This window comes from Amphiura filiformis, chromosome 8 (assembly GCF_039555335.1).
Source record: "Amphiura filiformis chromosome 8, Afil_fr2py, whole genome shotgun sequence".
NCBI lineage: Eukaryota > Metazoa > Echinodermata > Ophiuroidea > Amphilepidida > Amphiuridae > Amphiura > Amphiura filiformis.
In genome coordinates, this window is record NC_092635.1 from 3004102 (window position 1) to 3020017 (window position 15916).

At 35.6% G+C, this 15916-nt stretch overlaps 1 protein-coding gene across 8 annotated transcripts in view; it reads right to left on the minus strand.

Annotated features, from left to right (window-relative positions):
• The window catches only part of LOC140158507 (uncharacterized), a 111693-nt gene that overhangs the window by 74196 nt on the left and 21581 nt on the right, over positions 1 to 15916 (minus strand). For all 8 annotated transcript variants that reach the window (XM_072181615.1, XM_072181614.1, XM_072181612.1 and 5 more), the window contains exons 2-10: positions 14037 to 14762; positions 13460 to 13512; positions 11550 to 11706; positions 9752 to 10027; positions 7858 to 8054; positions 4245 to 4365; positions 3514 to 3627; positions 1548 to 1811; positions 324 to 457 (exon numbers count right to left, since the gene is read on the minus strand). In XM_072181615.1, coding sequence (XP_072037716.1) covers positions 324 to 457; positions 1548 to 1811; positions 3514 to 3627; positions 4245 to 4365; positions 7858 to 8054; positions 9752 to 10027; positions 11550 to 11706; positions 13460 to 13512; positions 14037 to 14762 — 2042 coding nt within the window. The remainder of the gene's footprint in view (positions 1 to 323; positions 458 to 1547; positions 1812 to 3513; positions 3628 to 4244; positions 4366 to 7857; positions 8055 to 9751; positions 10028 to 11549; positions 11707 to 13459; positions 13513 to 14036; positions 14763 to 15916) is intronic.

Consider the following 15916-nt stretch of genomic DNA (forward strand, 5'->3'; position numbering starts at 1 on the left):
ATACTTGCAAGGACCAAATTGTCAGTAGCATATGCACATTTGAATGAAGAATTTAGTTAGCAGAAAGTTGATTTTCATTTACTGCAACAACTAGTATGATACAGCCTTTACAGTTCTAGTAATGGGCTATTCCAGTTATAATCCATACCCCCTATGGAATACATGTCCTTAATGTTATACACAGGAGTGTGAATTTCAAATGGAATTACCTGAATGGGCAACTACATTTGAAATCTACACTCCTTGTGGAAGATTAAAGTCATATCTTCTAAACAGGTGTATAGATTTCAAATGGAATAGCCCAAACTGGCCAACAAACTTACAGATTCTCTAAACGAGAGTTGATCCTGTCGCTGCAAGTCTTTGAACTGTGACACGGCATCCTCCACACTCAGTTGATTGTTCTTGACCATATTCTGTAGATCAATTAGAGCTTGCTGATCTTTAGGGATTCCAGCTTGTACATAAAATAAAAAAATAACATCATTAAATTAAATTAATAGTTAGATCCAGTTTCACAATGGAAATACTATATTCGAGTAAGGTATTGAGGAAAGCAGCAATCAGATGGGACAACATAATATTTTAGCTGAATTTTTTTAAGGAAAATTCTCCTGTAAACTTATAAAGCAAAGTCATAATATGCCTATCAATGCTTGCCATTTTAGGCCCAAGATATAGCTGAACAGATTGGCATATGAACTGGTATCAGATAGGTACAAATCCATAAAAAATCTGGCACAAATCTTAATCAACTTATCTTGTGAGTAAGAGCACTGTGATATGCATAATTTGAAGGGTCAAAGGAAGAAGGCTGTAACTAACATTTTGGACAAAATTTAGTATTGATGGATTATGGAAATATAGGTAAATGCAAACATTTTGAGCCATTTTCAAGTCTTAAAATCAATCAACTAAAATATTTGAAACACAAAAACTTTTCAGTAAAATGACAAAATTGCAGGTAGGACTGCCTTGCACTAACCCATTACTATTATTGCGACTCACCACACTGATCACCACCAAATACAAGAGATAGGAGGCTGACAATTTCTCAGTCTACATCAATTGTTCCAAAAAACAAACAAAAAAGCGCAGTGATTAATAGTGCGCTACGCACAGGCACAATGCCTAGACGTTGATCCACAAGCCTCAGCACACTTTACAGGTTGTCGCTGATCACTACAGCCCACAAACCATTTAACAACAACAGAGGGACTTTGCTGCTTCAAGAGTGCACACCCTAGACTTTCCATAAATAACCATCGCAACCAGGATCAGCTCCCGAGTTTCAGTATGGGTTACAACGTGACAATTAGCAGTAAGTTCCTTGTCCAGAGGGAATTTCAAGCTAACTCAAATTGTATGTACACTGTACCTTTTTCAGACATGAGCTTTTGAAATGGTTGATAGAATAGAACTTTTCAAGATAGCAAATCTTATTTCTTCATGCCAGCTTGTAACACGCTTAAAAACAGGTGTATAAATGATTGGCATCACAAAACAGGTGTGTAAATGCTTGGTATCACAAAAATGTATAATCTTACCATCAATATTGCTTTTTGGAGTCCTGTTCAGTTCCTCCATTGGTGTGATTCTAACATTGCCCATCACTTCTGTATCTTCTTTAGGTGAAGGGGATGAAGTAAGTGAAGCAGGCTTGGGAGGTAACCTACTTGGTGGCAAATCATCATTTTGTTCTTCAAGGTCTTCATAATCCGCTCCATTTTCATCATCATCATCTTCATCTTCATCCCTTTGGAAATTACATGTCTGATTATCATAGTAATCATAGATGTCGTTTTCATTTCCTATGGAAGAAAAAAAGAGTATAGAAGTAAGATGAGTCCCATCCTAGTTACCCAATACACAAACTGAATTCAAACAGTGGTGCACTGCTTGAAGTTATGGATTTGTTTGATAAATAGTAATCATTACATCTTGAGCTGCACAAATGGTCTTAAAATTGTTTTTTATCAATTGCCATTTTGCCACTTTGATTGTAATTCTCTCATTACTGACAAAGAGATGACAAGAATGTCTACTGGCTGCACTTTCTCATTGTTTTATACTTCCCAGGTGCTATACTTTCATTTTGCCATCTGTGATTAGAAGATATGCATTGTAATTATTACATTTACTGCACAGTATGGTTTGGCTGCATCATTTAACATTTTTTATCTTTTCTTGTTATATTTACCGGATAACTACTGGATACACTTCATTCTAACTACATTTTCAAGATACTTATGATTTGATTAATATAAGGAAGATACCTGGCTGATAGATACAGCTTGTTGTGGATTTAGTCCATTTCAAACAATTCCTATGTAAAATGATGATGTTGTACTCACATTTTAGTGATGTTTCACCACTACACTAGTGGTTTCATCAGACTGGAAAGTCTAGTCAAACTTACTGGATACAAACGATTTGTATGTATCATAGCATTAGTGAAGAGACCTGACAGGAATGGTTACTGGGTACATTTTTTGACCTAGCCTCACTTAGCGGATACTTCAAAGCTAGTGCCAGTGACTCGAGGTAGATATATAGACTATAGTCACACTTAGGCCAAGGAAAAAAATTGTTTGCTTGCCCTCAAATGAATTTTAACAATTGGGTCGGTCGGTCGGGATTTCATTTTTTTTTTTTTTTTTAATTACTAGCAAACTCTACTGTTTGTATTAATTAAGGCTCAAAATATGAAAAATCAGACAATTTTAGTGTCAAAATCAATCAACTAACATTATAAAACAACTAAAATGTTGAACACAAGCTCTGAAATACATTTTTTTTTACATCTTCAGAATGCTAAAATTTGAAAAGGAAAAAAAACTTTTTCAGGAATTTCCAAAAATAGGGTCGGTATTCTTTTGTACAGTAAATAGAAAAAAACAACTTTTTCTGATTTCCAAAACTAGGGTCGGTCGGTTGAGGGCAAGCAAACATCTCTTTTTTTGGCCTTACCGGATACAAATGATTTGATTGCATTGCATCTTTAGTAAAGAGGCCTAGCAGGAATGGTTAGTGGGTACACTTACTGGATACAAATGATTTGAATGTATCCTATCTCATTAGTGGACAAACCTTGCACAATGGTTACTGGATATAGTTTGACCCTAGTCACACTTACCAGATATTAATGATTTGATTGTATCGTCCCTCATAAATGGAGAGGATCCAGCAGGAATGGTTAGTGGATACAGCTAGTCAAATTCTAGTTAGTCAAATTTACTGGATACTAATGATTTGATTGTATCATAGCATTAGTGAAGAGACCTGACAGGAATGGTTAATGGATACGGTTTGACCTAGCCTCACTTAATTAGTGGATACTAATGATTTGAATGTATAATCTCTTTAGTGGAGAGGACCTGATAGTAGTAGCTATTGGATATAGCTTGTTCTAGTCACACTTACTGGATACAAATTGTTTCATTGTATCATCTAATTAGTGGACAAACTCTGCACAATGGTTACTGGATGCAGTTTGACCCTATTCACACTTACCAGATACTAATGATTTGATTGTATCGTCCCTCATAAATGGAGAGGATCCAGCAGGAATCGGTACTGGGAATGGTCTGTCATAGTCAGACTTCATCTTGATGCCTGCCTTGTTCACTGTAATTTGAACATATTGAAGTATAACCACATTATAACATTATTCTGCTCAGACACAAATGAATTTTAATACTATGTACAATATTTTAAGAGTGACCAACAATAAGCATGTGAACACTATCTATAAACAGACATACAACAATTGACCCTTTGTACAGTCATCTCAAAATGAGGTTCTACCCCAAGGTTTGTGTTGTATGCACTTATGAAAGTACTGCATACACTTTGCAAAAGCCTTCTGGAACGTTGCTAGAAAAGGGCAAAATAATACACTTTTTGCGCATGCGTTTGCAGGGAGAACATCATTTTGGGAGCAAGATGGTAGATCTGGGAAAAGGTCAATATAGACAGACAGTGCAAGCACAAACTTGAACACATTGTTATCCAGATCCCAGAATCAAGTTTTTGAGCAGGCTAATCCAAGCACCAACAATTATGGATCCCAAATTTGGATGACTGTGATCAATTGTTTGGAAATCTATCCTTCAAAAATCATAGATTATTGGAGTTATTAAAACCAAACTAATTAGAATGCGTTGGTCATGGGAGTTGGCAGAATTAAATATGCAGAAATCCATGTAAATATGGACATCTCATATCCCTTTACATGTACTTACCATATGGTGTATGTTGCTTTTTACTCACATCCCCAGTCATATAAACATAACTTGGTCTATCAGTTTCAAATGCTCCGCCTATTTCATCAGGATGTTGAATCCCTTCACTACCTGCTAATTCCTGTAACAAAATCAAGTCATGTAGATCTATCAAAAATACATCTTTATTTAAAAGCAATTATGCCAGATTTCATCATATTGATAATACTAAATTTCAAATTGCTAAATGGAGCAAAAAAGAACATAATTTATTTACATATTATGTTGAAATTTCTAATTCAATTTTTTTCAATGCAAGACAACTTATTATCATGCAAACTTGGTAGCATTAGCAACATACAAGATGCAAGGGATTGTCTAAGCATGCACAATTAGTGTATTTAGGTTCATTGTCAAAACTAAGCTTGGTTCTTGTCCCAGACTGTCTGTTCAGTGATAAAAGAATCCCCAGACCATCCAAGATTAAGACTAGAGTGTTCTCTCCACTTCTACCAGAGATAATAGACTATGAGATAGGACACTCCATACAATTAACATGCAAACGGCCTATACCGATGTGAGGACAGTGCAAGAGTCACATATGCCTAGTCTCGGGACAGACTCTATGCGGTTATGAATGACGAGTGTCAGGACCACAGAATTGACTGGTTGTATAGGAGACTAGCATGAGAGTCACATTTTCTGTCCTCAAACAAGCTCCAGAGTGTCGCGGACCTGCTTCTGCTGTGCATTTGATATTTAACTAAAAACTTGCACAAGAATTGTTTGAAATATTTGCTGCACCCAATAACATAACCAGAGTGGAATTTGTGCCAGATGAATTTTAAGCTGGCACCCACATTGGATATTTTGGACATAGAAAATTTTGTAAACCATGCCCACTTCAAAATTTAATTGCCGCTACCCACATGCATGACCACCCACAGGGCGAAGAGTACAGTACTTGAGAAACAGAAGCACCTAAGGATGGAGACTGAATAAGAAAATTTGGAATGTTCTTTCTACTTTCATTGTAACTTACTTATCTTTGTTTAAATTAATTCATCAGATCACTAGATTTAATGAATATCCATATTCCTAATTATTAATTAGTGCTCTTCCATAATTAGCATCCTATAAGGATTTTTCTAATGAAAATCTATTTAAGCACATCCTGAATGCTTATAGTGTGTAGAATTATATCACAAGAAAACCATTTGGATATTGCATATCTGTAACATTTGTTTAACATTTCTTATTATGAATTGCAAGATTGACTTGCATGGAAAAGTTGAACTCCATAATTAATTTAGTTATAGACAGTGTCCCTTGAAATGTTTTACCTTAGGAGTATATGAGGCACATGAACTGTGAGATTCATTGATAAGTATGCTCTTATATCAATTCAAAGATTGCTAGCTGTTTCCTGATTTGATGTCCAATCTCTCTGATTAAATTGTTAAGAATGTCATAAACTTTGCCACACTATCAACTACAATATACTCAGAAGTTCAAATCAGTGAATATAAAGTAGTGGTGTGTCCAGGGGGTGTGGGAGGGACTTCAGTTTTCTGAAAAAATCAGGCAAAAATTTTTGGCACATTTCAGCCCAAGTGAAAAAATTTACATACATTGGCTTCATTCCAATAAGTGGCTTCTCCTATAAGAATAACATGCTAAACATGCAATCAATCTTACACATCCAATACAGCATAAACCACATACACTGTTAAGATGTCTGCTAACAGTTCATTTGTAAATCTGTTCTCAAGAAAAATACCCTTTTTCTGCTGCAACATTCATTTGACAAAACTATCAGGCCTTCCAAAGTGCTATTACAGCTATTCATCAATCTGCTTTTGAGGACAGTGCACGACAAGATATTTGGATTTGTTTTCCTGAAGTCCTTTTCATCTTCTGAGGGCATCTATATGCCATCTATTTAAGGCCAAAAGAAAAAAAATTGCTTGGTTGCCTTTCCAAGACAACAATTTGGAGAGTCGGTAGGTCAATTTTTTATTTTCATGTTATCTTGCTCCAATTTCCCCTCATTTTGAAAAGGCTAGCTAGTATTGACAAATTTTTGATAATTTTTCATTTAAAGAATTGTACATTTTGGACAGAATTCAAATGGAAATACTTCTTATTTTTAATCAAGTACGCATTTAATAAATGAAATGAGTGAATAACAAATATAAAATGTCGGATTTCTTTTAGAATACCCTACCACTGTAGATTTTCAATGGGGGTCTTTTATGAACGACCCATACACATACACTGTGAATGTAAAAAATGGTAGGGTATTCTAAAAGATAGCCAAAATGTCCTTGATACTGTCCAAATTTAAGGTTTCTTCTAAAAAAGTGATTGAAAAAAAAACCAATACAAGATTTCTGATTTTTGGGTCGGTCTCTGAGGGCAACCAAACTTTTTTTTTTCTAGTATATGTGTCATTTGATCAGTGGGTATAAGTTTGTGTGCAAAGCAGTAGGGGAGTTAACACTCCCATATCACTTAAGAAAGCCTGATCTAACAAATATGTCACAAATATTTTCCGAAAACAACTTAACAAGACCACTGAACCCCAAACTTTCTTCTATCTAACACATGCAATACACTTACACTAGTTTGTTGAGCAGAGGATGTTGCATTGTAATACTGAAAAGTATTAGGGTTAGAAATTATTAGAAATCTTCATGATTACATATAGCATTCTAGGAATACCAAAGGCATGCGGTCATCAATCAGGATACCCACCTTTAATGCTTGCTTAACTAGCCTCTTTTATGAGAAGGCATGACTTATAGCCACAATATAAAGCTGTAGCATGATAATTAATCATGAAAACATGTTCTTTGTTCAAATTGTTATAATTGATAACTTAGATAATACTGTCAAATTCCATCTACAAGCATAATATGCCTCTAAAGTAGTTTTTTATTGAAAAAGAAAGGCAGACATCCTCCACAAAAACATTACAACAGATTGGTCTTACAATAATGGTACAGCCACCTGTATCAGTAATAGAGTTGCTCAAACTCTAAGTAATGTTTTTGTAGAAGGTGTCTGCCTTTCATCTCTTTTGTCAAAAAATCCCCCACTCATTTAGAGGATAAGTGCTTGTAGATGGAATTCTGCGATATCTTGATCTGCTAATTTGTACGGCTCAAAAAAAGTAACTAACAACCCTTAAATAATGACCATTATTCAAAAACGGGCTAGAGTATTACAAATCTGTAAAATGCGTTGGAAGCAGAATTTATTTCTGCGCATTTTGTAGCAATTGTCAAAATATTGACGTCACAGCATACATTTAAATCAATGTAACCCAATATTTGAAAGTTGCAGTAAAATCTATTGATTTGTATTCAGTATAATGGAAGGAAATCTTGTGTAATGATATCTGAGCATTTTTGTATTGTTGGAAGTGCAACTTTCAAATCTGGACATCGCTACATTAAATTGACCAGCGTTTGATTGTTTTCTGGACTATCGTATCAAATGAGGTGTCAAAATGCGCAGAGATAAATTCTGCTTCCAACACATTTTACGGATTTGAAATACAATAGCCCATTTTTGAATAATGACCATTATTTATGGGGGGTTAGTTACTCTTTTTCCTATAATTACTTACAAGATAATTCTCTAAGAATTCTTTCAGACTTTCATCCCCACTTTTTTCTGCCAAGACACTGGGTGTATCGCCATTGCAGTTTTTAGTCTTCATGGCTTGGTAAGCACCAGGCAAATTCAACAGCATAGAGCACATCATCTTGAGTCCATATTTGGCAGCAAAGTGGAGCACTGTTGGAACCTCGCTTGTTGGTGAATCTGATGGTTAAAATGTGAAATGGATAAAGAAATGTACTGCCTGTCTCTGATTAAAACAATCACCAAAACTAACTGTAACTAGAATTTGATTTTCACTTGATCTATAATTTCACTGTACCTACCTCATCTGGAACATGCATAATTCTTTATTTATATTCATTATATAAATGGCAAGACTCATAACATTGTAGATTGATATAAACTGGCATTCATGCAGCACCTACACTTGTTGTGCTTTGCGTAATGCCTAACTGGCGCACATTTATGTGAGTTTACATGCGACTTTATTGATGTGCGCAGTAACAAAAAGGATATCTTATGAATTAAGGGATCCAAAATGAGCGTTTATTAGTTTCGACAGTATTTTTTGTGGGACATGAGAGCACCTCAGGCGATCAATTGCATTCTGAATACGAAGCATGTCTTTCTGATATCAAATAATTTTCATTTTTTTAAATCACGATATAATACAAATTTTATGACAAATTATAAAAATTTGATATTTTCAAATTTTGATATATAACAGTCCTCAGTAAATTATATAAATCTAATGATATATTCTTTAAGTGTATGTAGCAGGGAGGAAAAGCCGACGGTCAATTGAAAATTTTGACCTTTCATATTGAAGATATATGGATTTTTTTCCCAAAAAGACCTAATTTTTGTTGGTGTTTTGGGAAAAAATCCATATCTGCAATACGAAAGGTCAAAATTTTCAATTGATCGTCGGCTTTTCATCCCACCTACATACACTTTAACTATAAATCATCAGATTTATAAAGTTTACTTCAAGTACTGTTAGATATCAAAAATATCAATTTTAATGATTTGCCATAAAATGTGTATTAAATTGCTAATTTCAAAAAATCAAAATTATTTGATATCAGAATGACATTCTTCAGTATTCAGAATGCAATTCGATATGTCTGATGTGCTCTAATGTCCCAAAATAAATACTGTCCAAACGCTCATACCCCAGCCCTTAAGGAAATGTACAAGGAAACTTTGAAAGTTCATACAAAGTTCATTATATATTTAACTGTTCTTGAATTAGACTGTAATAAATCTTGATTTGACTCATATCTTGCTTCAAGTACTGTAGAAGCAAGAGCTCTTGGATTGAATTATATTTTTTTTGTCTAACAACTCATTCAAACATGTGCAGTATCACATGGGGTTTATTCATTTTCTTTGGGGGTGAATACCTTTGGTCAGGTGAATGTAAGGACAGTGACCTAAAGACACTGCAGACATTCTTGCAATATTCCAAAACTTTACATTATTCAATCACATTCTGGAATTTTTGTGCATTTTTTTCTATAAAAAAAATATTATGTTCCTTTGACATGTATTTTATAAACTGTGTGTTACTAGTTACTAAAAAGAACAAACCAAAAGTTGACATCCTAAAAGGAAGTTCTTTCACTTGAGGAGAGGGGTGAAAAATTCTAAAGACATTTGTAAAAAGTTGATATTTTGACAAAGGAATGTTCAATATTTCACACTTACATTAGACTGAGGGAGTGGGTCTGTCTCCTAATGAAAGCACTGTCATTTATAGGATGTCATCAAACTTTTGGGTTGTTCCCTAGAGAAATTAGACAAATCAATGCACTTGCACTGAATGCTGATATTTCTCCAACATGTGGGGCTTATGCATCTCAGTGTGTATACTGATTTGTCTAACAATAGAGTACCTTGTTCCGTCTCTTGAGTGGTCAGATAGACCCTATGGAAACTCTCTGCTCCTTCATGAGGCAAATGCTTATTACAGTGCTCAAATAATACATTATCTAATGTGTTGCTGTCAGCAGGTGAAATATTGAGTGCTTCACACATGAATTCAAATGGGTTTGTGATGGTCCGTAGAAGGTCTGACATCACATCCATTGGGCCCTGCACAGTGAGTTGTAAGGTTGCTATTGGTTTGCTATTGTGAAGAACCTCAACTGTCACTGATCCTCGAATTATACCTGTATGAAGAGAAAAAGATGCAACATGCTCATAAATAGAAAAACTATACTGCAAGATTCCTATTGCAGCAACCTGCACAGGTATACCATCACCAAGGTACCTGACTGCTACATACATAGTACCTACACAGCACCAATGTTCCTGCTGCACAGGACTCACCAGCAGTTATACTGCACTGGAACTACACTGGTACTCCCTTGGTACTGCATAGTACTAACCAAGTACCATAGCGACAATGTACCTGTGCAGGTAGGTGCAACAGGAATCTGGTAGTGTAAGTAACAAAAACTTGCAGATCAGCAACATCCAAACCTTAAAACATACTTTAAGACGGGTTGTGGCATAATTTTCTTGTCAGCTTGATTGAAGTATAAACTAATTTAAATTTAAAAGGAAAGTTTGACTTCTTAACCTTCAAATCTTTACCTTATGCATGATCAATTAGCAAGACAATATCTCATTTCAAACATTTATTCCACTGTAGGTAATGTGGAAACGAGTTATAGTTTATGGTTAGGGTTGTACAATTCAACAAGCAACCACCCTCTTCTGTCAAATATACGTAACATTGAAAACTTAGGGTCAGGTAAGCTCAGCAACCCTGAAAAGTGATGAATCTGTAACTTGAAATAAATGTAAACAGTTGGTCATCCTTGGTTTACAATTAATTGAAATGGCTGTTTTAATTATCATTATATTATGACTTTTCATTACGGAAATAGATAATTGGACATATCACAACATTTATTTCCTAGCAATATTAAACAAGTGACATTTGTGTGGCATTTGTAGGAATTAGAATATATAATCACAAGATTTTGACTCCCATTTTGAGCCTTTTAGTACATTTTACCCAAATTCAAATGTATCACTGCCCCTAGATTTGTCTGCTACTATAATGACCAATCAAGTTTAATAAGCAGATATAAATTCATATCCAAAAAATGGTGAATAAATCTTTGAACCAAGTTTTGTTTTATAGGTAGGCAACGGTCCGATCAAAAACCTCATCCCCACTTTTCTACATCAAAATTGACATGTTGATATCACATTGATCCTATGAAAGATGTTTGGACTGGAATTTGTAAGCCAAAATGTGTCTGAAGAGGGTTAACCCAATCTTTATTATGGAACCTTCAAATGCATATTTTTGGCTTTTGTATCAAATGGATTGAAATGCTGACAAAATACACTCCACAGGTTATGGGGAGTGGGGGTTAAGGTAATTCAACCAAAGTGAAAACATCATTGATAAAACTGGACTGTCATCCTTTAAACACTTATGCAATTATCATACTATAGTCCACTGGCTTCCTCGAGAGAGTGACAACAGTGCATGCTCCAGGGCTCCAGTGCGTGTAGTATTTAATCAGGTGCGTTGAATTAAAAGAACTGGCATGTTTACACCTGTGATTAAAGGTGATCCATCAATACACGTGCGAAGTAACTCCGACAAAATACTGACATCACTCTCTCGCGAAAGCCAAATGGACTGTTGGATGATAAATTGTGCAATCTTACCTTCTGGTAGTCTATTGATTCTAAGTGTACATTGATTGACTACTATTGCTACTACATTAAATGTGCCCCTGGAACTTTTGAAGAGTGCTTTGTACAGGTCCTCTGGTCTTGTGCTAATTTGTAATGTGGTAAATATGATGAAAAGTGGTTCTGAAGTCTGTGAATAAATAATGAGTAATTATTTAGAGGTTAATAATTAGCGATCGGTTATTTGGAGGGGGCATTGTGAAAAATCTAAACATTTTGCCTTTGGAACCGAGGAATATCCCGAGGCGCAGCCCCGAGGATATTCCGAGGTCCAAAGCAAAATGTTTAGATTTTTCACAATGCCCGATATATAACCGATGCAAAGTTATTAACCTCATTCATAACCATCACTTTGATCGTTTGACTTTACAAAATAATACAAAATTTTCCTCAAAAGTTTGTAAAAATAAACAATTTTTACATCTTCCCTTTCCCAAAATCGATCAGGCTAAAACAAAACGACCAATAACAAAAGTGCGTATCAGAATCTGTACAAATATGGTATCGCGTAATCCAAATACGGCAGCCAGCTCGCACGCAGTTCGTTGGACGCACATACGGCGCACGCAGAAGTCAATTGTGTGCGACATTGGAACAATTACGCATTTTGCGGTCAATTGTGAGATATTAATGACCTCGATTTTGCGTTCAAGCGTTTTCACAAATAATAAAATATGATTGGATCGTAAGCATCGCGTTTATTAATGAGGTTATGAATGACAGTTAAGAAAGCAGGCAAAATTTGAAGGAAAGCTGAAGTTATATTTTGACAAATGAAGTAGAGCACTTTTCCCAATGCAACAGAAAATGCTCTATCCCGGGCTTGTTACCTCACTGATCAGAAATCAATATTTATAACTTAATAAATGCATATCACTTGTTGGGAGTGAAATTGTACAATATACTGAGATGAGACTGAGATGTTGATGCATCTAATGCACAAGCCCCACAAGGGGAGTGCATTAGATGCATCAACATCTAAGCACAACTTCACAAGAACATTACTTTGTACAATTTCTTGAGCAACAAGTGATACACATTTGTTAACCTATTTCATACACAAGAAAAAATCCTGTGATTTTTGCTATTTTTATAACAAAATTGTCACTAAAAATGTTGAAAATGTCAGCAAATATAAATGTGTCAACCCGCAAGAAAAATGAATGCGTCGATCTGAAAGCATTGTGCGTAGTACGTGAAGAGTGCGACTGTGCAATATACACAATTAATACACCCCGGTATTTTTTTGATGTTTGCTCGCTATGATGAAGGTTTGCTATGTTGAAAATAAGGTTTGCTGTATCAATTATGAAATGAAATAAGGTTTGCTATGTCGAATATGAGATAAGGCTAGCTAAGTTAGGGTTAGGTTTAAAGTTATAGTTAGGGTTAGATTTGATATAGCACACTTTATTTCATATTTGACATAGCAAAATTTATTTCAAGAATAAAATTTGAGAATTAATTATAACTATAAAGAATGACACAAACAAGATCGAAACAGGCTAAAACAAACAGGACAACCAATAACAGAAGAGCAACTCACAATCTGTGTAAATATGTTAGCGCGCAATCCAAATACAGCTGCCAGTGCGTGCAGTTTGTTTGGTGCAAATCACAGACGGCGCGTGTGGAGGTTACTAAATATTTACACTGATGGCATGGAGGTTCACTTTTGAATATTAGTAACCGTGTACCGCATTTGCGTTTTGGCAAATAAATAAAAATGATTGGATCGCATGTATCACATTTATTCATGAAGTTGTGAATTGCAGATGCTGTCCCAATCCTGCAGAGTGTATAAAAACTGGTGAAAAGTACAGACATCACTACCAAACTTGAGGTGAATCGAAAGAAAACAAACTACCTTTCACTTGACTTACCCCACTCCTAACTGTGCTTGGTGTGATAAAGGTGCCTTCACTGTACTGTGTATCTAAAGAAATGAAGAAATTGGAAAATAAAGGTTTTGTTTGTAGCCTCATCTCATATAAAACACTGGCATAACATACCACCATTATTTTAGATATACAAAAATATACAAAAGGCTTTATTGCCAATAAAGAAGATATCATATCTTAGATGAATGACAGAGGCCAAAAACAATACCTGTATTGTTATTAGGGTCTCCCCATCAGTCCGAAACACCATCATCATAGATCAGTCCAAACCACTGTCAGTCCGAATTTTGGGGTTGGGGTTAGGTTTAGGATTAGCGTTAGGGTTAGGGTTAGGATTAGGGTGCTATCCCTGAAAATTCAGACTGACAGTGGTTCGGACTGACAGTGTTTCGGACAGGCAAGGTGTACCATTGTTATTCATTTATAATACAAGATTTTGCCTTCAAAATTACCTGAACTTTGAATAGATCAGTCCTGTTGCCACTGTGAATGCAATTTAATCAGCGCTTTATACCCAGATGGCAGCATATCAATACACACACACATAGCACATACTTACTTGATTTAATATGTTCATTGATATAAGCTGGACGTTTTGGTGCAAATTCATGTGCTCTCATTCCAGGAGGCATTCGAGGTCCTTTTCCACTAGGTATGATTTCATAAGTGTCCTCTGGTACTCTACTTGTCATGGGCTCGTAAACATCCTCTACGAGTGGTGCCATTGTATCACCCATTGTTGTATATTCATCCTCAGGTTCTTGTATATTCCCACCGACCATCGGTAGGTATATATCATCAGTAGGTTTAATGCGTCCTTCCATTGGTAGGTATGTTTCTTCTGGTTCTGGTCCTGTCATTGGTATATAGTCCCCACCCTCTTCCAATTCTTCTGTGTCAGAGTCCATACCATCAAGTAATTTCAGTGTAACCTGGGTGATGTTCCGTTGACCTGACAATGCTTCTACAATCTTCCAGTTCTTACTGCTTGGTATTGATGTTTCAATACATTTGAGATCGTCTACTGACACTCCACAAAGTAACGCCACAACTTGATCGGTGTATTGATGGAGAAGCGGATCAATGTGATCCAAGAACACTGGTGATACAATGACAATGACCACACGCGATTCTTTGATGTTGTTTAAGGTGGTTTCATGAGATGGGAAATTTGTGATCTCTTCTGAGTTCTGGTACACTTCATATGGTTGGAAGATGTCAAAGAGGTATTCACACCATGACCTAGCATCCTCCATGTACAAGATGGTAAGATCAAATGGTGCATCTGAAAGAAATAACAATAAATTGTTTTGTTAAAATATTGTCAAATTGTATTTATATACACGCCTATATCATTTCAGTATTCTTAGAATGCATAAATTCAGCCTTTGGCTATGAAATGCATTTTTCTAATAAACTTTGAATATAGGTACACAGGGTCAATGCCCAAAATATGAACTTTTCAATATACCAGAATCTTAATTTTTGAGGAGAAAAAGGTGGGATGATGTTGTTTAAGATCTTTTGTCCCTTTTGTGAATTGAAGTGCAGGCATAAAATTGACAGAGCTGGCACCTGGAAGTTTTCTACAGGAATTGGTGGGGGAAAGGGAATTTTTTTTTTTGGGGGGACACTTTAATAAAATTACGCAATATCGGGGTAAACAGAATGTGGGCAAAGAAATAGTTGGAGGCAAATAATCCCTGCCCCCGATGCCACTACTTAATATTAAATGAGAAATTTACTCTCTTTTTTTTCTGTCACTGTTATTAAATAAGAGATAAGGATGACAATAACAAATTGATTTCTCAACAAATTCTACAACTTTTTGATTGGCTGCTTTATTTTGTTGCACCCTGTACACAGCTGGACTCATTACTATTCATTCATCAACCATTAGCCATGTTCACATGGGCACAAACATTCAATGGTTTCAACCTCAAAATGTAGAAATGAAATTATAAGTCACTTAAGTAGTGTCAATATAGTGGGTTTGCAAGCAGACACCCCTGAGCCAGGAATATAATAGGAATTGACCAATCACTATACACAATCATACAGTGAACCTCTGAATGAAACTCTCAAACATGTCCACATGGTACCAAGCCTCCCAAGTTTCCTCTAAGTGAACTTGACTTTCCAACAAAATCTAAATATCTTGGGTGTCTGAGAAGGGTCAACCCCTAAGATTCCTTTGGAATCTCAAACAGTGCATCCACACAGGCAAAACCCCTGACGCCGGGGGTACTCAAGTTTGGTTTTGGTCGGGACGTGCCGCTGAGAATTTGAAAGTGGACCCATAAATATATCAATTTTTCAAGAAATTTGGACCCATTGATATACCAAAAGTCAAAATTTTCGGCCGAATTTAACCCAAATTGTCTTAGTTTTTATACAAATTTTGGATAGATTAAGCAAAAATTGGGCTATTTTCCAAAA